The following is a 24,494-nucleotide window of genomic DNA, read 5'->3' as shown; positions in this document are numbered from 1 at the left end:
ATTAGTAGTTTGTCAATGGTATTCAAACTCTTACCAGCAATTAAAAGGAGTGAGGTCGGCAACGTTCCAGAAGTCGTGGCTTTCGCGGCTTTGCAGAAAAGTCGCTAATGCGAGGCTGATCAGCGGCGCGCCCCAGGCAAAGAGGCTGTATTTCAGGTACGTCGGCGGATCGTCGCGACGCGGCAGCGACGCTACGGTGGCGTACAGGTGGTGGCACATCGCCGCTAGCCAGCAGACCACCGACACCCGTAGATACTGCAGACTCAAACCGAGCGAGATGCAAAGCTCTGAGTCCTAAAATAGATTAAACAAGTATGACAATTAGTATATGTAAATGACTTAAGAGTTATTGAATTTAATCAAAAATTGTAAAAATGCAATAAAACGACTCTGGCAATTTCTGTAACAATAGAAAATACAACGACGAAAAAAGAACCAAATACGCGCAAAGTGTTAGCGCGTAAAAAACAATTTACCAACAGAAAAAATACAAAACAAAACAAAAAAAATAAAAAGAGATGTTTCGGTCCGACTTTCGGATATTCCTCAGTCTGACAGTGATATAAATGGTACGATAGTCACACGTAAACAAACGTGCAGCAGTGATTCGTTGGCACAATGTGTTTTGGTCTTGTATTTCTTTTGCACTCATTTGATTCTTATTGTTTTTTTCCCCCCGTTAATATTTTCTGACAATTTTGTGTTACAAATGCAGACTAAAATAAATTATTATTCCTAGTAGATAAAAAAATATAGAAAATATAAATGTTGCGTATCGAGCACACCGAACGGAATAAAATATTCGTTTTTTCAATGTGCGGATTATGGCGAACTATGCACTCGCGCATAAAACTATTCGGCGATATTTTCCAGCGTGAATAAACGTCACCGTCAATTTGCTTCATGATAAACGGCACAAGTGCGAGTAATAATTCGCAATAGTAGCCTAAACCTGTGAGCCGCGAATACTACGGATAGTCGGCAAATTATTTACGTCGAAAATTACACAACACGTAGACCAATATATATCCATCTCGCATGCAATATCACGAAATAATCGATCAACGGTGACGTTAACGAACGCGTTGTTAATTCGCTAATTTATGGAACAGTCCGTGTTAGGCAAATAACGTGGCATTAATATTATTGTGTAGTAATGATGTATGAAAGCCCTTAATTCCCTGGCTGTACCTTCGCGGGCAGAATAACTCGCCGCAACAGTTGTGTACTTTGAAATTCGATAGAATAAACTTCCATCGATATCGTGTAATCAGTTTAACATCGTTTTAATGCGGAATAATAATTAGAAACGCGATACCGATTAGAAATTTTGATAATTATAGCAATCAATCCGTGATAATTTAACTCAAAACGCAACTCTGTTTAGTGAACAAGAGAGATCAATCGAATTAATAGAATCAAATTAATTAAAATATTAAAATGTAATGTATTGCTAAAATAGAGCTCAAAGAGAAAAAAAAAGTGAAATTAAAAATACCACTTAATTATTTTAAATGTAAAAACTGAATGGCGTATGCACAATTTGAGAGATTAAAATGTAAATTTGCCATTTTTCGGAAAATATACAAATAAATTCGTAGCGATCTATACAAAGTGCTCCGCCATTAACGAAGCTCATGATAGATACAGTCCGCTTTTTCTCTTTTTAATTGAAGTAAACTGAAAAGCTTCTCCGTATTTCAGTGTGAATACACATGTAACCAGCGTTCGTCTTTGATAAATCAACTACGTGAGGGATTTACAGTGTGCAACATGATGCTAAAAGAGAAACCGTTTCTATCTCTCGTAACCGATACTACGTTGCATACGGTTATACTTCTCGACGATGCACGACCGTCCAACAATCGCGCGCGGACAACGTTGTTCGCGCATCGAAACGGAAGCGGAAATAAATTGGAGGGTGCGCGCGAATGCTTTGTTGGAATTCGTGGCTCACGACGGGATACAAAGGACCGGTCTGCAGGGTGAAATTGCATCGCAAGCGAGTGAGCGGTTCACGTCAGAGGACAAATTTTACGTGAGCATATGTCTTCAAACGATCCCCCTTTGCATACAATTCTTGCGCACCATTAAATACTCTATTGTTCCATTTTCACTTTATCTAAACGCGGAGTGAAGTTTAAGATGACAATTTACACAATTCTCGCAGAGTTTGCGATATATCTGTTAATTGCGAAGTGAAATACAAGACTTTTAATTAACCAGTAAGATACAATTCAATTGTGCCACTTTTAGATAGGCCGTTTCGCGTCCAAACAATTCTCTTTCGCATGCAATTTTATAAATTGGCAATTCTTGCGCTATTCAATTATTATCTCATCCGAAGATTTCGTTTTTAATTTTCGGAAAAAAAATTTCTACACGGTATATATTCGATTAATTCTCCGCGTATACGCAAGCAATCAAACCACAAAACAAGTTCAAGTTATGAAATTGGTGTTCTCGACGTGGCGAATACCTCAGCGAAGTAATATAACGCAGTTTATCCTAGCATTCGGTCTCGATGTACGAGAAACTCTCTTCGGGAATTTCGTTATAACGCAAATACGCGCGTTCGTAACGTGCGAAACTTGCCAATGTAAACTTTCAAGTTATTTCTGGAGGTTCTAGAGCAACATTCTTACTCAACCGAATTTTCGCTTCGGAATTCAATAAACCTTCGTATACGCTGGTCCTTCCGTTTCGCGTCGTATATAATTAAATGAAAGTTTCCGGGCGCACTTTGTAGCTACACGTGTAGCTACAATTAATGTTACCACAGTTTAATTTAATTTAATTTGACTCAATAACATCACTGCGATGTGACAACTTCGTTATACTTGCGACAAGTCGACCGCGCTGAAATGACTCCTGCGTAATGAAATAACATTTGTCATATAGCAGCCGGCGACGGAAATTGTGTTATTGTTACAGCGACGAAACATTGACGAGGTAGACTTCGTTGCAGCGCGGTCGCAGCTGTGAGATTGTTGAACCAGTCGTTGGAAATCATTTTCAAAATGTTGACCGATCGGCGCGTGCGATTCTTATAACGATTGCCGTTGCGCAGTGAAAAAACCTATGTGTGGTCAGACCGGCAATATTCAGTCTTGCTGAATCGCTATTTTTCTTGCGGGGAAAAATAATGTTTTTGTACATGTCGGACGGCACGGCACGGTGGCTTCTAGACCGCGTTAATGAGATTAACGGTGAAAAGAGGCTTCAATTTCAAGCTGGTAGCGGTATCAGATTAAATCAGACACTACCGCGACAACGGCGTAACTCGAGCGTACACTCTGACGTAGCTACACGATGGCACAAAGAACACATATTGCAAAATATCAACTTTCTCAACGAGATCTTTTCTTGTGAAGTGTACATAGTATGTTACAAACAAATAATATAAAAATTTCTTCAGCGAGAATTGTACCTACAACCATTTTATCTATCATAAATTTTTAAATTAGTTATTTGCATTTAAAATTTCTTAGATTTTATTTAATTAGAATCGGCAAATTGTTTATAAGAAAAATTTTTTATGATAAAAATTTCAAAAACTGAGCCTTAAAAAATACATCAAGAATTTATTAATCAAATAAACTGCGATTATTTTATTCTGTAGCTTCGCAATCAATTTTCTATTCGTAAAATCACTCTCTCTCTCTTTTTTCATGCAAATTACTACCGCTTTCGAATAGCTCGTGTTAAAATTGAAATAGAATCGTCCAATTTCTAGTTGCTGAAACTTCCAATTGGTCGAACGAAGTATTTTAGACAAGGCTAAAAGAACATAAAGCCGCAGACGAAAGGTCCTTTAGAAAGCCCTGAATTATTCGAAGCCACCACGGGTGTGGTAAAACGGAAGATTGGAAGACGTGCGCGAAAGCTCAGCTTGGTCGCCTTTACATGACGCATGAGTAAGCCCCGGATTATCCTCGTGTCTAACAGCCACGTAGGATATCGGACGATGAGATTTGATCTCGTCGTCAGCGAAAATCGATTTCTCTACGAGTCGACTTTGGAGAGTCATCCATCAACTACACTACAAATTCAAAGTCGTTACATTTATATTATGAATTTTGTTGCTTTATATATATATATATATAAAATCATTTTAGAAAAAGAATATAATATTAGTTAAATATAACAATTAATAATGATACTTTCAATTAAAACTGTGCGAAAAATACTCGCAAAATTATTAAAAGATTAAATTTCCTTGTTTATCTGTTTTATAGAAAATATAAACAAAAAAAAAATTATTTTCTATAATTATTTGTATTTAAATAAGTATTTTAATATTAATATTTAGAAAAAAATTCATGCGTATTGATAACTTATTTGTATAAATCCAAAACATGGAAAAATTTCGCTGTTTTGTCTAATACGAGATGATACCGTGAGATTATAACGTGCGCATTTCCGCGAGTATCGTTTTGCCTCAACTGTAATTGGCAAAGTTTTTATATCACTGTACAAGTCCATTTGCTAACAACGAAAATAAAAGAAAAACGATATTACAGCCCGTTTTCAAATTCTCTAATTTCTCCGATTAAAAACGGATGCAAGTACAGTATCACTTACATTTCTTACTTATGTAAAATGATAGAAATGATTCTTTCAACAATTTTTATAGATAAATGTGAAAAAAAGAGATACAAAATATAATTGCCCACTCAAAAGAAATAAATTCACATGATATGACGTGAATGAAGCTATCTGTTGAACAACCACATATTGACTTCGGATTTACTTATCTTTCTTATTTATATTATCCTTTACTTCGTAATTTCCCCCACCCGCGGAGATTGGAATCCTCAGTCACCGAACTAAAAGACGTCACGCACTTATGAAACAAAGAGTTGTATAAAAGAACAAAAACTAGAAAAAGAAAAGAATACAATAAGGGTTTAAAAAAGGAGTCTGAAAAATGTGTATAACTCAGATTTTATCTTTTCTCGATTGCCAACGGAAAGACAACGTTGCAAAAAAAAAAAAAGCGGAAAGACTTTCAGTCCGTTTCCCGATGATAAGGAAATAAATTACTATCTGTGAATCTTCAATTTCGCGTGTTCGCGGATGAAATACGGATAAAAGAAGGGTGCGCTTTCTGCGCGAGGACTTTTCATCGCGCAACGATCTCAATCTCGACAGAACGCGAGCGGATATAGACGATCGATTTAAGCTCTTTCTCTCTCTTCTGCCGAGGATTATAGCGAAGTTAATATCGGAAATGTAAGCCCCCATGTCAACCGAGCGTTATGCTTGGTAGAACAGAGTACACGATATTTTTTGACAATAAAATACACCGGTTTTACTTATGGCGTTTTTACAGTTAAATAATTGTTGATAGAAAGCATTAGTTGTGATCAGAACTTTGCGTGCCTTTAAAAATTTTTTTAAAATTGTTCTCTGCTTGTGTAAAAAAACAAAAACACTGTTATTATTTCGACAATCTAAATAAATGCTTAAATAAATAAAGATCTATCTAAATAAACTAATGTTTATTTTTGAAAAATAAACTCAGTTCTCAGTTCTCTATTTTCAGATAAAATAAAAAATATAAAAACTTGAAAATGTTTTGCGTATAAAGATCAAAGTTCCATTTCGTAATTTACTTGTATTTAAAGAAGAAATATTAACATTCTAATTTACAAAATAAATTTTACCGAGAACGAAACCTCACATAAAAAAAATTGTATTCTAAATGTTTGACTTCTTTTTTCACGTTGGACAATTTTTTTCTCGATTGAATAAAACATCTTTGCTATATTGTTCGAGAGAAACACGAGTCTTCCGGTTACAATAATAGATTCAAATTACCAAAATAAGTTCTCATTTATTGGACACGTGTACTACCCTCTGAGAGTTATCAGAAGTATATAGAAGTATATATAGAAGCAGTAAAATTTTTGGAGAAAGATTTTTTCTTTGCCCCGCAGCAAAAACCGCAAAATGTCGTTTCGCTCATTTTCTTTTTCTCCATTTTCTCCCTATACACGCAAAATCCTACGATACACACAGCTTGCAAACGGTAGAAGACCGATTGTTTTCCTTCGCATCAGTATCCTATTTTCGCGATATCCTCGTTATCGTTAAACAGGATTTTTCCACCGAACAAAGCACGTTTCTTTCAAGAATTTATGCAGATGAACGAGCGATGCACAATTTAACAAGAATAAACTCTATCTATTACTGATAGGAAAAAGCTATTCATAAGATACCTAATTTATAATTTAGTGATATTTATAAATTGTTATGTAATGAAAATATATAATAATTTATTATCGTAAATTATTATGAAGCTATTATATTATGAAAATGTTGTTTGCAGCAATTAATAAGTATACAATACTTCCAGCGGATGGTTAATGATGTTATTTAGCATCCCCTTTTTCCTTCACGCTGTACTTTTCATGCTCATCCCTAGGGGGTTGCAAATTACCGTATAATCGCGCTCAAGCCTCGCCCGAAACAGATTGGTTTTCCTCTACTGCACTGTCTGTGTCGACAGTGTTTGTGTGTGTATATGCTTAATAAGAATTTAACCTTTTCATCTAAAATAAAGGGTATCGAACAACAAGAGAAGTACGGATGTAAATTGATCCGACAAAAGTCGACAGGATCTTATATAATAACTCCACCTTGAAATTAAAGTAAACGAAAATTTAATCTTTCGCATTATAAAATTATTTTCTTTCCCATGTAGAAATCCTTGTAATTCCCCCGGACGATAAAACAAGCTTAATTAAAATTATGGCGTGCCGTTAGTTCCACGATGGAAGAGAAGAACGGATTTCGGCCATTTTCTTTAATTAAGGAAATAAACGTAAAGGTCTTCAAATCTGAGGAAACAGAAACTTTTTCGGATTCTTAAAATTCTTTGTTCTTTTCTCTTATATCCCACCATTAAAATAAAATTTTATTTCAATAAATACGAAATACGAAAGTGCTGATGATATATCGTTAACCTTTCGATAAAAAAAAAGAAAAAATCGCGCAGTGCGATATACATATATGTACATATACTGTGATTTATGCGTGAATAAAAATCACTGCGCATCAGCGACGAAAGATTAATGAAATCTCCGAGGCTGACGATTTTTTAGCATCGATCGTCACCGCGGTTATTAAGATCGTTCGCGCAGTCATAAATAATTTTTCGATCCTCGGGATTACGACGTGGATCTATGTCGTGATTCATTATACCGCCGGGAGACGGAAATTTACTTGACGGTAGTTATTCGCAGGGTCGACCTTCGTACACGCGGCAAGAAGCGCCGGAAAAACACCCTCAGACGAGAGCGTGTCGCCTCGTCCTCCGCCACGCTTGATTACCGTCCGGTTTCCAATTTTGCTCCCACACTCACGGAGTGAACGGCGCTCGTTACGCTCGACTTAGAAAGAAAAAGAAAAAAAAAAGAAAAAAAAAGAAAACCAGAATCCACGACGATAATTTTACAAAAATTGAGAAGAAGCGAGTCGTATTAACTCTTAAGTGCAGGAACTTTTTCTTTTCTACAAAGGAAAAACCTAATTTCCTGTCCTCAAAAAGAAAACATTTAATTTGCGCAAGAAATATGAGAAATTTTGCAAAGAATTTTTCCACAGAGACCGAATTTTTCTATATGAAAATTCTCCAACCATATTAAAATATAAAAAAAAAAAAAAAATTGTAAAAGATTTTTAAAAACAAAACATTTGTTGTGAAACAAGTGATTCTAAAAACGTCATTTGTGCATTTTTATGAATTTTTACTCTGAAAGAAATTTCAATTTTTTCGGTGAACAATGAAAACTTATATACATTTATTGACAGTCATATAAATTCTCAATCGGTAATTGTCGAAATTCTGAAAACCATTAAAATAGTTGAAATAACGGTTCAATCAGGACAATACGAAGGGCACAAAAATGGGGAAAATATTGAATCAAAAAAATAATTTCCCTCGAGCGAATGTATTTACGAAGCGTTTGCAAACAAAAAACCGACCAGAATAAATATGGAGGGGAGGAATAAAAGAGAGCGTGAAAAATATGAATATTCCACGGGGATAATGAAACGCGCGCGCAGAGAGAACGTGTGACCCATTTCGCGAAAAAAAGGCACCACCCACGATTGCGTCTGTACTAGCGGATAACCAAGTCAATAAAGCGTATCACACGCTCAACTCGGACGCTGTCGTATCGTAAAGAACGGAAAAAAAAAGAGGGAAGAAGAATGGCGTCGTTGATACGCGATCGAATAACGGCTGCGGCCTATCTTGAAATCAATTATTCTCGATACAGCTACCGCGCGTTTTTAACGAACATTCCTCCTCCCGCCGCGTATTGTCTGCTACGTTTTACGGAGAATAAGCAGAATTGATTGCGCTAAATAGATAATGTCAACAAAATATATCCAAGTTTCTCAAAATTGTGCGGAGTTGTTCTCTTTCGGAATTATTCAACATCTCAATTTAATCAGATTTCTACCTTAGCCATTACTTTTCATATTTACACTACCGGAGCAGTATGAAAAGTTTAATTACATTTTAGACTTTCCGTACCGGAATATTGCTCGCCCTTGTTAAAAAGTTTATCTTTTGTAATTATTAGATCTAAAATCGATCTACGTACATTGCGTTGTACATTTCTCGCGCACAATATTATTGCAAAAACATTATCGCACACAATTTGCACTGAAACATAAAAATTGCGGAGTTAAATATGATTTCTGTTTCGTATCTGGCGAATAATGCACATTTGAGAGAGTAAAATTTTGCTGTGGACGGCGAATTTATGTTCCCACTATGATAATTCGTGCTTTGGAGAACTTTTTAATGTAAGCTTATCCGAGGGAGATGAGTAATACTCAACGATCCTTTTGTATGCAATCCCCGGACCGACTCCACAGCGGTGAAAACTATTCCCAATAGAAGAAGAATTTATTCAATAGTCTATTGTAGTCTCTACATACCATATATCAATGAAATCCGTTCTATCAAATATGCAACTCTCGTGCTTGTAATGCTGAACATCTAGGTCGCAATAAATACATATATTGAAAGAACGATTTTACCATCGATTTGTCGAATACGATGAATAATAATCTCTGTTACGTTTGTACTATAAGATGATAAGAAGCAATAATCTTGCTTTAGAAACTTATATATGTATTAATATCGAACAAGTTTTAATTCGATACGTAATTTTATTTTTCTTAATGTCTATTATAGTGATAAATGATAAATATATTAAAATACTGACTTATCGAATACGGTAAAGTTGATCGCAACAGCTGAATATAAATCATATGTCATACAATCTAGATTGCGATATGAAAGACGATCCCTAGAGATGGTAACGGAAATGCGATCTGCAAAGCGCATATCGCGAAACGCGATATATATGGTCGACTGCGAATTAACTGTTTCATCTAACGCATCGCCATTGCATCGGACAGACTGTGAAATTGGAAAAAGGAAACCGTTGCATCCCATAATCGCACAAAGAGAGAGAGAGAGAGAGAGAGGGGAGAAAATGAGCTCCTAATGAAGCAATTAACTCGTCTGTTAAAAGCAGCTCTCACGCCGATCGCGGCATATCAATTAATCCGCATTATCGGTGCGGACGTCGTCATCGTATCCGTGGCGCTTTCCAACACACACCGAGAACAAAGCCGGTTTCATGAACAAAGCTTCGGCTTTGCTCCTGAATCCTATATCGCTGCATCGGCAACTTGCCGGAAAGTGAATAATTTCTGAACTGTGAATCGTGATCGTTCGCGAGCGACTCGAGGAAAAGCACGGACATTTCACGCTATCTCTTTTCTTTCGAAGCAGTAGTTGAACTTGGTAAATTAAGTATTAATGAAAGTGATACCGAAACATGTTTCACTAAATGTTAATATACGAAAATTGTGCTGTAGTATCGATTTTCAAATCAAATATAGTGCTAAATATAATAATGTGTGATTCGCAATATGTTCGTAATGTGTAAAGAAAAAATATTAAATTTTATATCTATATTGCTCGCATAATATAATTACATACTTTATATCGTAAAAATGTAATAGATACAATTTGTTATGTAATCAAAAGTCAAACTAAAACGTTTGCCCTTTACTGAACCTTCCGTCCATCAAGAATAAAATAGCCAGTAGCTAATCGCGGCGCGATTTATGGCGTGGCACAGTTACCGATATATCTTTGTACGGGGATAAATTGATTTGCGGACGTAAAAATATCCTCTCGATGAAGTCACATGCTAATTAAAGGGCCGTCCCGTCTGCCACAACCAGAACCTAAACGAAGCGCGAGTGTGTGAGAGAGCGAATAAGCCCTCATCTATCGATTAATTACCGTCGAGCACGTGTTTCCGCACGAGCTGAATCATCGGCGACGATGTGGTTAAAAAACGTTAATGTCCTCGATAAAGGCCGTCGACTTAACGCGAGTCGCAGGGCGCTCTCTTTCCCTCGGTGACGTAGGGTGTCTCTCAAGAAAAGATAAAGTAGCGCATCGCTTCTTCGTTATTTACATAAGTAGCAATAAACGGAAAGTCGACGCATAGGGTGTCCCATAAACGCAATCTGAATTTTAGCAATAAATTTAAAAGCGATTTTTCTTTACTAAAAATCAAGAAAAGTTATTCTTTATTGCAGCTTTTTAATTTTTAATTGCAAGATTTCTGCCGCAATACAGTATATATTAATTAATATAAAATTAATTAAGAAATCAAATTTTTATTCTCTATTTTATGATCGAACATTAAAGATTAAAAAATTACAAGCTAAATTTTTTAAAATTATTCTTAACCACAATTTTTTTGTCCTCAAATTCTAAAAATAATATCAGCTGTCTTTCTTTCCTAACGTTCTCACGCCAAATTGGCGAGAGTTCCATGATATACAATCCGTTAAAAGCTATCCTTTTATAACGCTGCATCGCCTCTCGCGAACATTGTACGTGAATTTCACGGCAATCTCGAATGAATTTTTTGTGCCGTTGACGGCCGTGAAATATCCGAGAACGAGATTTCGATAAAAACAAACTTTTTGACGCACACGGAGATCGTTTGTAAATACACGTGCCGTGAACCATTGCGTCGATAATCTCCATTTTTTCACATTCACAAGTGAATTTATACAAAATGGTAACAAAAAAAATCATAAATAATCGGAAATTGGAGCAAACTGATGTTCAAATTATTATTGCATAAAAATATATAAAATGTAATATTAATTTTTCAATTTATTTTATCTGTCTGGCTTTCTGTTTCTCTCCCATATTTGTTCCAAATTTTATAAAATATATATACAAAATATGTATAATAGGCGTATAAAATGCAACATAATACATATTTATATTTTATAAGATACTGCCTAAGACAAATAAAAAATAAAAAAAGACTTTAGACGCACAGTTATAGAAGCGGCAATAAAAGTGAATGATGATGAGCGTTTCTGTAACGCGACTCCCGTCAAGTTAACTAGCCTCGGTGCACTCAGTGTGGTAGCACGATCACTGGAGGGTATAATAAAGAAAAAAGATGGGAAAGTTTCGAGATGAAGAAGAGCGGAACGTCATGAACCGCCCGAGTCCTTACAGGCGAGACGTGACCGCGCAAGAATGTAAGTCGCCGTAAAAGCGGTCGTTACGATGAAACGAAGCAAGAAACCTCCGCGCGCGCACTATCGGAGGTAATGCACGAGGTGCTTGTCCATGCGAGAGCGCTTGCGAATACGTATAGGGTGTACCGTATCGTCGCACATGGGACCCACTTCAGAAATAGATTTTATTTCGAATCAATCTTTTTCCCCGGTAACAATTTAATTGAACGCCACTTTAGCACAATTTCTTCCTCACTTTAAATATTTTACAAATGCTTACAAATGAGCTTTCACATATAAAAGTGATATGCTGACATTTATATGTTTGTTAATTCGTCAGTTTACTCCTCGAATAGATATTCCATGTATTATAAAACGCCTTGTATATAAAGCATTCTCTAGAAAAGCTATTTGGAGAAAGGGTAATCCATTTCCTGAGCTAGTGACAAATCCAACGTACGTGATACAAATAATACTGAGCGTTCAGATAAAATTCTATTATATATAGATGTAAGTTTTGTGAGTTTATTAACATTTAAAAAATAATTTAACAAACTTTGTAAGGAAAGATAAAAAAGAAGAAAGAGAAAAAAAGAAAATAAGAGTAAGAGGGAGAGAGAAAAAGATTTTGAATCTACATTTACATTTAAAGTTCTAATAGAATAAACAGTGATAAGATTCATCAGCCGTCCAAAAACATCTATTTTTGAAACAGTTTCATATATAAACAAAAAAAAGCTTGATGTTCTTAGAATTAGCCTGCAAACTCGCCGGCTTAAAAGCGCATGCACTGCAATGCGGATTTTCGGTCGCAATGTGCAATTTCGCAAAAACGATGGAAATATGAGAAAAAAAGTGATGTGTTAAGCGCGAGCTCGGCGAATCTAAATGCCGCCTATTGGAAAATCGGCGGTTGCAAATTTTCGGTTTCGGTTATCACAAACAGAAGAGTAAATTTTATTTGCGCTACACCATGCGACCGCGAAACTGTGATCAATTATCGCGATATGAATATCATACTGATCGCTCGCTCGTAATTAAAATTGTCTCTGCTTTTTGAAGCGCTTTCGGCTCAATTTGTTTACTCTCAAAATGAGAACGTGGAGAACGCAACGTGGCACAAATGTTCTCGAATGAACATGAAATAGAATAATATGCAAAATAAACTGAGACTAACGGCAGATCTTTGCAACATTTGCGATATGTTTATGAAAATGTCACGTTCCATTAATAATCGTAATAGATTCAATCAAAAGAATTATCATTTAAATTTTAAAAACATTTTAAAGAGATTTTAAAAACTATAATTTTTATATCTATAGATACAAATTCATAAATTTATCATGTAATTTATCGAGATTTCATGCATAAACTCTTCAGTTTGAATTATTTTACATCGCAAAATCAAAAACGCACTCGACGTGTATCAGAGTTCCGCATAGTTGATTGCGTGATAAAAATACGGGCGTGCCCTTAAATCGCCCGCATAAACCGTGTCGCGTATCACAGCGCAAATCATGATTTTTCATTCACGCTGCGAAATGCATATGGAGATGTCAGTCGGCGAATCGTTAAACTGCAGCCGCGCCGACAGGCTCTTATTGTTAAAAATCCCTGGCAACAAAGCCCGGTGTAATCGATAACAGCCGCGAATAACAAGGCTCCGCGCTTTCGCCTCCCCGATACGTTGCATCGGCGAGAAAATGTACCGACAATGCGCGCACAATACAACAATGCAACGCGCTTTGTCTCCGAGCAGAGGAGCGCGACAATAATAAACAGCCGAGAATAATGGTAATATGCTTTTTTTAATTAAGCTCTGAACGAATTGAATTAAAATTTAATTAAATTTCTATTGAATTGTTAAACGGTTCTGTATACATGCGGACATATTTATTCAACTGAATTAATTTTATTGAAACGTACGCAAATATGGTTGAAAACAACGACAGTTACCAGTACGATAACGCTTTGCCCTTTTTCCCTCTCGAAATTTATAAAATTTTGGAGAACTTTGAATTTTACTCCCAAAAAGTGAAGTAATGATATTTAATGGGGTTAGAAGAATCGCAGCCATAGAGGACGTGTTCGCCGTCGAGGGAAAACTTACGTTCACATAAATTATGCAGTACGACTCGCGCAATCTTCGCGAGCCATTATCTAGGTTCGAGGGGAACCGTGTGAATGGGGGGATTAGAGCAAAAGTTACATTTAGGTCGCAGCTTTAATTCGTCTCCTAGAGCAAGTGAGAGCAAGAACAGGCGAGATGGATGGGAGGGAGGAAAAGGGGTTCGTGATTGATTTCCTATTCCAATCGACAATTTTGTTTTGTTCGCAGAACGAGTTGATCTAAGAGCTCCTATTATCGTTTGCAGGTTGCAGCCGCTTTGTCTCTCGGCTATTTTCGCGCTTAATTAAAAACCACTCGGCGAAACCGGCGGTGGGGACTCTCATTAAACTCTGTACCCGTGGAACAAGATTCCTGCTCTCGTAAGACGAGAAAAAACTTGGCCGAAATTCTACTCCGTCGCGGCGAGAAAGCGAGAGAAAAAAAACTGATTCATCGAGAAGATTTAATCCAATAACACGTGATAATATGAAACGTTATATATCTCGGCACTATAAATATAATGATAATGATAAAATAAAAAATAAAATTTAATTATTTGAGTACATAAAAATACAATTAACTAGTGCATCTCATAAAAAAATTTACTTTATCAAAAGATTTCAATAGAAGTGCTAATTTTTAATAATTCCAAATGCTTTGTAATCTTTATATTCGCAGTGTATATTCCATTCCTTTTCAAAAAGTTTTATTCTCTTTTTCATATCTTCGACAAATCGAAAAGTTCTGGATACAGGATCGCCCGAGTTGTCGAAACTCGAACCCATGATCTCCCGGGAGACGCAACTCGTGTTTCTCATCTTTGCAATGAATTCCTCGTCTTGTTCACTACACATCAGTTGCACTTTTTATTTTCACGCGTCGCGGACAGACGCGGCGCAAAGTTTTTATGCGAGTTTTTGGCATTTTCGCGATGCTTCAAACGTGCGTCTGGTTGGATTTCTCGCCGCAGTTCTCTCCGCCTTTTCGCACTTATTTCTGAACAAATCTCCGGGGGATTGTTCCCATAAGCTGTAAGATTCGTCGCGAAAATCACTTTACTCTGTAGAAGCCGCAAGGGCGAATCGGAACCCAGGACTGCCGACGCGTCTTAGTGGCTGACCGTGATTTACGCCGCCTCGTAAATTGCATTCTATCCCAAAGTAAAGTTTCGTGTGCTGACGAAATTTTGGGTCAACTCGCAACTTTCCCGCATTTTGGCCCACAATTTGTCGTTTATTTACGTTATACACGATCTGAGGAAAAGTTAGCACGTTCCAGCACGAAGAAATTTGTGGCATTTCTAATTTTCCCCAACTAAATTATTATATATTCCACGCTCCGTAAATTACATGGTTTTCTCCAACACAACATTGCAAAGCTCTTTCCGCATCAAATCACATTTCACAGTTCGTTATATAACAGCGTATAAACAAGCGCATTAGATGTTTTATTAGACAATCAAAATTACGACACAATAATCAAAGCTAAATTTTATTTTTCTATTTTTATAAGTAGAAGAAAGGTATACCTATTTCTTATACATATGTTAAAATATTATGTAAAATGAAACTAAACTATCAATCGATATTTTTACAATGCGAATTAATTGCAAAATATGCATCTCACGCACGGCAAACTGCTAACTAATTTCTTAATTTTCAAGAAACATTAAGTTTTTAAAAAAATTTCTGCGAAAAATTGTTTAATTTTATAATATCATATCGCATTACTTTATATGTGTAATTATATTATTTTAATTACTTTTTGCACATTAATATTCATATACAATATTCTACATAATTAATACATGCGAATACTGAAGCGTTACTCCATGAAAATTTATATTTCTGCTAATTTACTTCGCTTCTTTATTAATAAAACATAATTAACGCGATTTTTGTGATATATTAATCATAAGCGATACTGTGTAAGCGGATTGTATAATATTAAAATTTCCTAGATCTGCTTCCTAGATTTACTTAATCCACGTTTTAGCATGATATAGAAACACGAGCGCGTCCGACTTAATACTGAGAACGATATATCATATTCCTAGATAGGAGGAATATCGCTCCTGCGACACGCATAATCGTACTAATTATAGTGATTTAACGCGCACGTTATTAAACTTGCCCGTCCAAGAAGGATGGTCCTTAATATCACGTGATGGGAGACTGTACATCACTGACAAGTCCAGACTCTGGGAATTCGCTATCAATCTTCCCTGAATGTGAATGTTCTCGTATAAGAGAATCGTCTTGTGACAAACACCAAATTCTCAGTAGAATATCTACATCTATAAATTTTCAATTTCAACAAGTTTACTTTATCAAATATTTTTCTATAATAAACAAATTTCAAGCATTTGTCAAATTTAAATTAGCATCAATAAATAATAATTTTTTCTTGCAACAAAAATTAAAATATCGATACTCTTCGAGAATTCATACTATCGCATTTTTTCTTGTTATTTAGTATTTGTAATATGTATCTACGATCAATATTTATACATCCCATATTTTTATTTACTAATAAATAATAATTTAATGATAAAAATATAGAATTTATTTATTTTATAATAATTATAATAGCCCCATTTGTTATTCATAAAACTTAAACATATGTTAGTAATTTAAAACATACGTTATAATTTTACCTCTAAAACCTTCGCGACATGTTAACATCGTTATATATTCGCTAACGAGAGCCTTAAATGAATTCGGATGAGCATTAGGACGGATTAATATCCTCCTTTACCCTTTTAATTCCGGCATTCCCGCTGGACCTTATCTTGCCTGCCAGCATCCCCGACTGCGGTACAGAGCCCGTAAACGCGTCTGACTTAATGCGGGGCTGCGATATATCGAGGCAGCGAGGCGTACGCGAAATGCACTACTGCTCTATTGGAGCCCGGAACCGGAAGCGACGTAGAAACATATGCTCGCAAAATGCGCACAAGCGCAATGTGGCTGTAAAGCTCGCTACAGGGTGACCTAAAAGCATCTGGCATATACTCGGATATACACTAATATTGCAGTGAGAGTTAAAAATGCGAAATGCAGAAAGTTAATACTTAAAGTTCAAGATTTTATCTTTTTGGTAGTAGATAAAATTAGCAATATAATATTCTTCCTCTTGTTATTTCAAAATTCTGCTTTTTTATAATAATATTATAATTATAATAATTCTCTTGTATTAAATCTTCGTAATTTAGAATATTTCTGTTAATATATTATACAATATAATATAAAATCTATATCATGCGCTATTCCTAAAACTTTACTTTTAAAATGATAATAAGTTCTACTCACTTTTTATCATAATATAAATCTTTTCTTTTGCAATTTGTATATTTTTATTTTTTATCCAAAAATTTTTTAATTTTACAGAGATGTAGGAAAGAAAAATTTAAACTTTTTGTCTGTCAACATATATTTTTTCTATATATTTGTATACCTTCTATATTGCTCCCTTTTTCTTCTACTAAAATATGACTATAAAATATTTTCTACAGTTTTACTATTTCCGTCTCAATTTTGCTGTACGCTTTCTACATTCTTCATTTTGCTTTTACTCGCCTCAAAGTAATATACCGATTTTTCCCTTCTTCTCTTGTTCTATTGCCTTCATTTTCTTTTATCTTCTTCGATTTCCACGGAAACGAGCACTGTCTGTCGAAAATGTTTGAAATCAAAACTAAAAATATGCAAGAGGTCTCGCGGGTTGAATTTATTTTTCTCCTCTCTTTAAATCCAAGTCGAGTAACAATAAGGCCGAATTGCTTCGTGACGGCTGCGAGATTGCAACCGACGGAGATTTATCTCTCTCACGCGTTATGACAGGATTTCTTCGTTCCTAATAAACTTTTCTCCCCTGACTATCACGTCTGTCTCGTTGACAGAAAACGGTCGTTATTAATATTCTATCTTGTCAGACTTTGCAATTTCAAAGAAATAAGAATGTCAAGTCGTTTTATGAATACCGTTGCTTATCAGCGATGCTAATTTATCGTCAACCGTATATTTATAAAAGTATAATATATTAATCTACTTGATATGCGCATATTTAATGCTTAAATGTATAACGAAAAGTTTTTGATATATAATTCTGCACGATTATCATAAGTTTACTTCAAGCTTAAAGTCGAGCGAAAATTCGCTCAACATCCGATATTGCGCGTAAATTTGTCTTTAACACAAGACAAGACCACAATTAAGGGTCGCGCGAAAGGGTGGCTTATGTTGGAGGGATGGCGCTCCGAGCTCACAACATTTAACACGTCCGCTCTTTCGGTGCGGTGAATCCTTTTTTCTTCCCGCCTCCCGTGTGTATAGCAAGATATACTACTCTCGGTGGTAAACAAGCCTCGCCCCTGTTCACGGTCACGAAATTTAGCACCTCATCGAAAAACCACTGACTCGACTAAACCTCCGATTTCCTCCCCTTTTCTTTTCGCTCGCGCGCGAAATTATCGTAGTATTTCCGGTTTATTTACTTTTCACTCATTCTTTTAACCAGCGTGCGCAATTTATCGATAGAATAAAGTTTAAGTGCCAATTAGTGTGACTTTTCGAGGATTAAAAAATCCGCAGGAAATATCTTTTATACATTTTATATTCCTCGGTTATTATTTCTCATAGATACATAATAGTAATGAAGCAAAAGAAATAAAAAACAATTTCAGATGTGCACATTTTATTTCATCAAAAGTAAATAAAATCTAAATTAAAATCGCAATATTTGTTAGAATCATGAATATTCTTAATTTTAAAATTAAATTTGTTACATCTGAATTGATTATTTAAATTACAGAAAAAGAGATAAGATTAATTTTCTTTGTATCATTTCAAAATTCGAATTCAAATATCGCATTCTATTCAGCTGGAATTCTCTTTACTTTCATGAAAAGATCCAGCAAGATAAATATTCTTTTGTAATACTCACAACACATGTAAGATCAAATATCGCTTCGGACCGATACGATGGGTAACAATTGAGGAGATTACTGTGCTTCGCTTATTTTTGAAACAGAACATTTTCAGAACAAACCGCATTCTGTAGAAGCCTCAAAGAATCAAAGACCACGATTTGCAATAGCTTCCGGCATTACTATTGCGGCGAATAACATTTGACCTAAAAAGATTCTTGTTTCTCCGTGGATTTTCTCAATGTGCTTTCTCTCTTCCTATCTCGTTCTCTGTTTTTATCTCTAATTACGATGATAACGAAAAAAAAATGCACAGCTACAGGTGCGGCGTATCTTTCTTTCATTTAAAAACGGAGAAACGCAAGCTTGTTCCTTCGTTGCTAAACCTAGAAGAGTTTCTTTCTGTTTGCTTCTTTCAAAGCAAACATGGTATATACATGCTTTTCATTTCCGCTGAAAGAATGCAATAAAATTTGCAGTGAATAATATCCGTGGCTTTTTTGCGACTGACGACTCATATTATACACGATGTTCTTCGCTGTTTTCTTTTATACGTCGCGATTACGCAGCTAGTAATTAAACTCGAGCACCGCAACGTGCTTAATAAAAGTCGACGAAAATATTTGTTAAATGTCTTCATAAAGAACTTATTATATACAGAATATTTTATAAAAATAGAAATTATGATAACTTACATATAATATTTTCGAACAAATTTTCGAAAAACTTTTTTTATAGGAAAAACTGTGCAAAGGTCAATTCAAGAGATTTTTAACATCTAAAGTCATGAGAATAAATGAGAAATACTTTTAGTGCGAATCTTCTAGTCGCCTACAGTCACGCTTCAAAAAGTTCAACGTGTAATTAAAATTTGAAAACTGGAATGCCACTAATTTCCACTTTGAGTTACCGAACGATGCTGCTCTCCGTCTTTTCGCGACCGTCCACGACATAATCACTTAAGAGAAATCCGAAACGCTTTGTCCCGTTTGTCAGTAATCGAGATTCGCCCAATTCTCCGGGAGAATTCAAATGGCGATGTTAGGCATCTTGGAGTGCCGGCACGTCTGACATCGCTCTCCGGATGTTCCCGGCGAAACGAGGAAAAGGACGGACGAGAAAGGATTCCGGATTCTTTCGCGTTTCGCAACGAACTCGCCGGAGCTTAATTAAAGATGATTTAAGCGTGGAACGTTAGACGAAGAAAGTCTCAACGAAAGCCGGCTTTCTTACCGAGTAAAAATGAAATGGAATTTCGTTTCTCGCTGGCGGAAGGACTGAAAACAGCCACCAAAATTCACACCTCGGCGGATTCGAGATGCATCTCACAGCATGTCTTTATGTATGGGATGATCCGGGAAATATAAATATTTTGTTGGTGAATTATCTAGAGATAATTTTAAGTGAAAAATATTATATTAACCTGACATTTTTCGAACCTCGAGAAATTACATGCCATACGACACACACGTTTCTCATTTAGCATTATATTTATATTTTACTTTTGAATCACACTATATTCGCAGTATGGCTATAAATCATGTATTATTAGGCTTCATGCAGTTGCATTTTCGAGAAATTGCAGTAGATGTAATAACAGCGATATTTAACTTCTTCGTGTACAATTTCTAAGACCAGTCGGAAAATTGTCTTTATGCAAATATGCAAGAAAGCTACAATAAATAGACGAGAGATAGAGAGAGAGAGAGAGAGAGAGAGAGAGAGAGAGAGAGAGAGAGAGAGAGAGAGAGAAAGAGAGTGAGAGCTACAAACTTACCTGTACTCCTCCAGCTCCCACGATGAAGAATAGCTGAACCATAAAAAGGGCTGCCAAAAGATTCATCAAGGTCGTTCCTGCCAGGCTTCTTAAGTCGGAGAAGAGGCTGAAACACAAACACAACCAAATAATTAGTAAAAAAATTTAGAACAAATATGGCATTAAAATTTCTTTAAATTATAAAAGAAACATAATCATTAGACAAAGCTTGTAATAGTATATATCAAACAATAATTTTCATATTTTAAATTAAACAATAATTTAACACTCTTAAAAATGCGTACTAATAACTAAAGTACTTGAAACATAGAAATATTGTATCCTTTTATGAAGTCAAAATTTCTTTAGATTGCAAGAGAAAAAATAACTCTAATACAAATTTTGTAATATAATAAATTAAAAAAATAATTTCCATACTTTAATTTCACAGTTAAACAATAATTTAAAATTCTTGAAAAATTTCTAACGTAAGAATAACTAAAGAAAAATACTTGATGCAGAAAATATCGTATCTTTTTATATGGTACAATAATAAAGAGGTCATATAAAAAATCGAAGGGTTGCTCGAAATCACAATAAATTATTCTCGCTAGAACAATAACGTTATATATAGGAGTGGAATTATAGAAGTAAAAGAAAGAATGAATGTAGGGCATTACATCCACGCGATAGCACTCGCACATGGAAGAGATCCTAATATCGCATGAATCAAATGTTCTCACGATCAAACTGTGAGAAATTTGATGAGCAAATAATAAATGATAAATTATCTACTTACAACTCCCGACTCTCCTCCTCCTCTCAATAATCTATCGAAGGCTGCTCCTTCATGACTCATTCGCGAAAATACGATTATGATAACGCGAGCAATAATCTTCAAGACAATCATACCGTACTTTTACAAACAAATCATTTGATAAATCGTACAATTTTGTTAGCTATAAATCAGCTATTCTTTGGATACTGTAAAAAGCCAGACAACGACAACGGAAGAAAATCAAAAACTACGCAATTAACTTTTCGCGTTCATCCGTCGCGATTGTTTGATTAACAAATTTGAAATGATTTATTTTCTTATAATATCTACTTTTAGCGCGATTACAATTTTCCAATCGAATTACGTGACGATTAAACATGGAACAATTTCCATCGCGTCTCGTCTATTTGAAAGTCCTTGAGCGAATGATAGCAAGATCACAGCGCCCAAACACCTCGCGTACGCCGTAACGTAGTACAAACAAAAACAAAGCGCGCTACAAGCTAGCATCAACACACTTGGCACGATAAGAATGAAATATTCAATATATTACGAGATAATGTATATATATCCTGTGTATATAAAATTTTATTTTCAAACGACGAACGAATTATATTATTTTTATCTGTTACATATTTGTTTTATAAATTCATTAGCTTAAAGATTAAATTTAGTCGATTTTTTGATTATCAGCGACAAAAAAGAGCTATAACTCCGTAAATATTCGTTGTCCGCTATATGTTTATAGGACCAAAGTTGCTTGTCTCAACGAGACGCATCGACGTGGGTACTCGGTTTCAACCAAAAAATGGTGGCGACCTATAACCCCCAACACGCCAAATTTTTTCAAAAATTTACGAATTTCGAAAAACCGCCTGGTGGGATTGAAAGATATCTCAATACCCTGCCAATAAGGTCCTATGGTCCGATCTTCTATTTCCTATAGTTTCCGAGTTACAGGCCCCGATTTAATCAGGATCCTTAGTGTGATTATGAAATTTATTAATTATTATTATTTTTGTGAGGCAGCTAGAAGATTCACTACAGTAAAATTAGTACCTGAAAAAATAAATTTTAAAATACAACTTTATATAATTGTAGTAAGATATGTTTTCTTTATGTTTCTTTTTTTTAATATTGTTGTGATATTTCAAATATTATCTCGCATTATAATGTATTATCATCAAAAAAAGAAATTCAAGACTCAAGTTATTTAATAATATAAGGTATTGAGATGGTACGTGCCAAAAACATCGCAACACGATGATAAAATAAAATCCAATAATCTGTATTTCGTTTAGCCTCGTTATGTATTACATACTATACAATCAATATGCTATGTTAAATAAAAATATATAAACTTTATCGAAATTATTTGTATTACACATTTTCTGACGTAATATTTAATAATTATAATAATGATATTATCATATTTAATAATTTAATAATTAATAAGCCTATACCTCATAATCACATCATAAGAATCACTCGATCCCCTCTTAAAAAAGGCATGAAAAATCGATACTCGAATGTATCGAAAGTATTGTTGATGCTTTTCCGCGACGCTGATTGGTTATCGCGATTATTCTGATAGTTTGATAGATTGAGAGCGAAGGTTATTTTGACGGTTATTTAAAATTAAAAAAATTTATTAAAATATTTAGATTTCATAATTATTAAATTACTATAGGTAATAAGTGCGCGCGCTACGCGCGCGCCTGTATTATTCTAGTTTATTTTAAATTTTATCTTTTATATTTATTTATTTATATTATACGGATAGAGTAAAATGCCCTAAACATTTTAAATTGTAAAATTTTAAATTCAGCAAAATTAATCTTATCTTAGACAACGAGTATACAAAATTAAGACACAAGAAATATAATAGTAATCCATTTATAGAAATTGAAATATAAAACGCAAGAAACAAAATAAATGTACGTTATCTCGTAATACACTAAAAAATTTTAAACGCGTTAAATATTCGAAACTTACCGATGCGCAAACTATACCATATTATTTTATATGTGTAAGTTTTATTCTTTTGCCGTAATGCCGGTAAGACTGTGCGATTCTTAATGATTATTACTCACGTAATCGTAATTATATTTTTGCGACTGAAAAAGGAGTTAAAGATTATTGAGAGAAGGAATCTCAAAAAGTATCGAGCGTCGATAAAGCAACTTTAAGATAATTTATCATTTATTTATTATTTGTTACTTGTGAAATTAAATGACATTTTTCATCGTTACTAATATAATGCGTAAAATTCCATATGTTTAAGATTTATGATTATTTCTAAAGCCAAAAAACAAATATTTGATTTCGAGATATGAACTGTTCAAATTGCTCGACTGCCTGAAATTTTGGAGAACTGGTGAAGAGAAATAAACTGATAATCGTAAATCGTGCGTTTTACAAGTTGAAGGATACCAGTTGCTTCTGCCTTCGTATATCAACTAGAAATGGCAAGTACATAACCAGTTTGGGGGATGAAATCTTAGAATAACGACGTTCATCTAAAATCTTCGAGTAAATTATTTACGTAATGCTTGTGTGTAAAAATTATAATAAATTTTTTTATTAAACTCCAAAAATAAATTTACTAAAAGCATAACAATAGTAATATAAATTATATACAAACATATGATCATTAGATATCCAAGATAATAAAATAGTCTTTTTAAATTTATATAGAAACAGTTGCCTGAAAACTTCTTCATTCGTCAAAAAAATTCAGTTTTAATTAATGCAAAGATTAAAATATGGCGCACTTATTTATTGCAATCAAAGCGCGATGAGGACCGGTGGTGCTCTTAAATTATGGATTTGCCCTGCTTTCCGGCTGCCTACAATTAAGTGTTGCGAACCGTTCATGCAGTCATCCTCGTGAATAATTCCTTCCTTCTGTGAATAATTCATAAATCGCCACCAAACGGCTCCCAGTCAGAGGATAGCTGACAAAGAAAAAAGACGACTGCGATAGAAAAAAGTTACAAACGGGAGTTATCTTTCTTCTATCTCAAAGATGAACGGAAGCGAGGTAGCTGGTTCAAAGAACGTCTACTGCGGAAAAATGCGATTAATAAGGTGGAGTAAAGGCAAGGATAACGTAATTAGCCCGTGGCGAATTAGATCGAGCTCGAGGTATCATACCAGAAAAATCGTCGTAAAAATTGTCGGAAAAACGCGTGCAGTTTCTAGACGATGTATGTGAAGTTCGACAATCTAATACTTCGGAAAAATAACAAAAATTTGGAAACAAAATTTATAGACAAGGTAAAAGGAGTATAAAGTAAAAATTGAAAGAAATTTGCTGCCGTACAGAACA

General features: G+C 34.8%; 1 protein-coding gene across 3 annotated transcripts in view; it reads right to left on the bottom strand.

Annotated features, from left to right (window-relative positions):
- The window catches only part of LOC105679680 (putative adhesion G protein-coupled receptor E4P), a 111,765-nt gene that overhangs the window by 49,826 nt on the left and 37,445 nt on the right, over window positions 1-24,494 (bottom strand). For all 3 annotated transcript variants that reach the window (XM_012379851.2, XM_012379849.2, XM_012379850.2), the window contains exons 4-5: window positions 20,407-20,512; window positions 35-294 (exon numbers count right to left, since the gene is read on the bottom strand). In XM_012379851.2, coding sequence (XP_012235274.1) covers window positions 35-294; window positions 20,407-20,512 — 366 coding nt within the window. The remainder of the gene's footprint in view (window positions 1-34; window positions 295-20,406; window positions 20,513-24,494) is intronic.

This window comes from Linepithema humile, chromosome 1 (assembly GCF_040581485.1).
Source record: "Linepithema humile isolate Giens D197 chromosome 1, Lhum_UNIL_v1.0, whole genome shotgun sequence".
Taxonomy (NCBI): Eukaryota; Metazoa; Arthropoda; class Insecta; order Hymenoptera; family Formicidae; genus Linepithema; species Linepithema humile.
The sequence above is the reverse complement of the archived record's forward strand: the minus strand, read 5'-3'. Positions and strand labels throughout refer to the sequence as shown.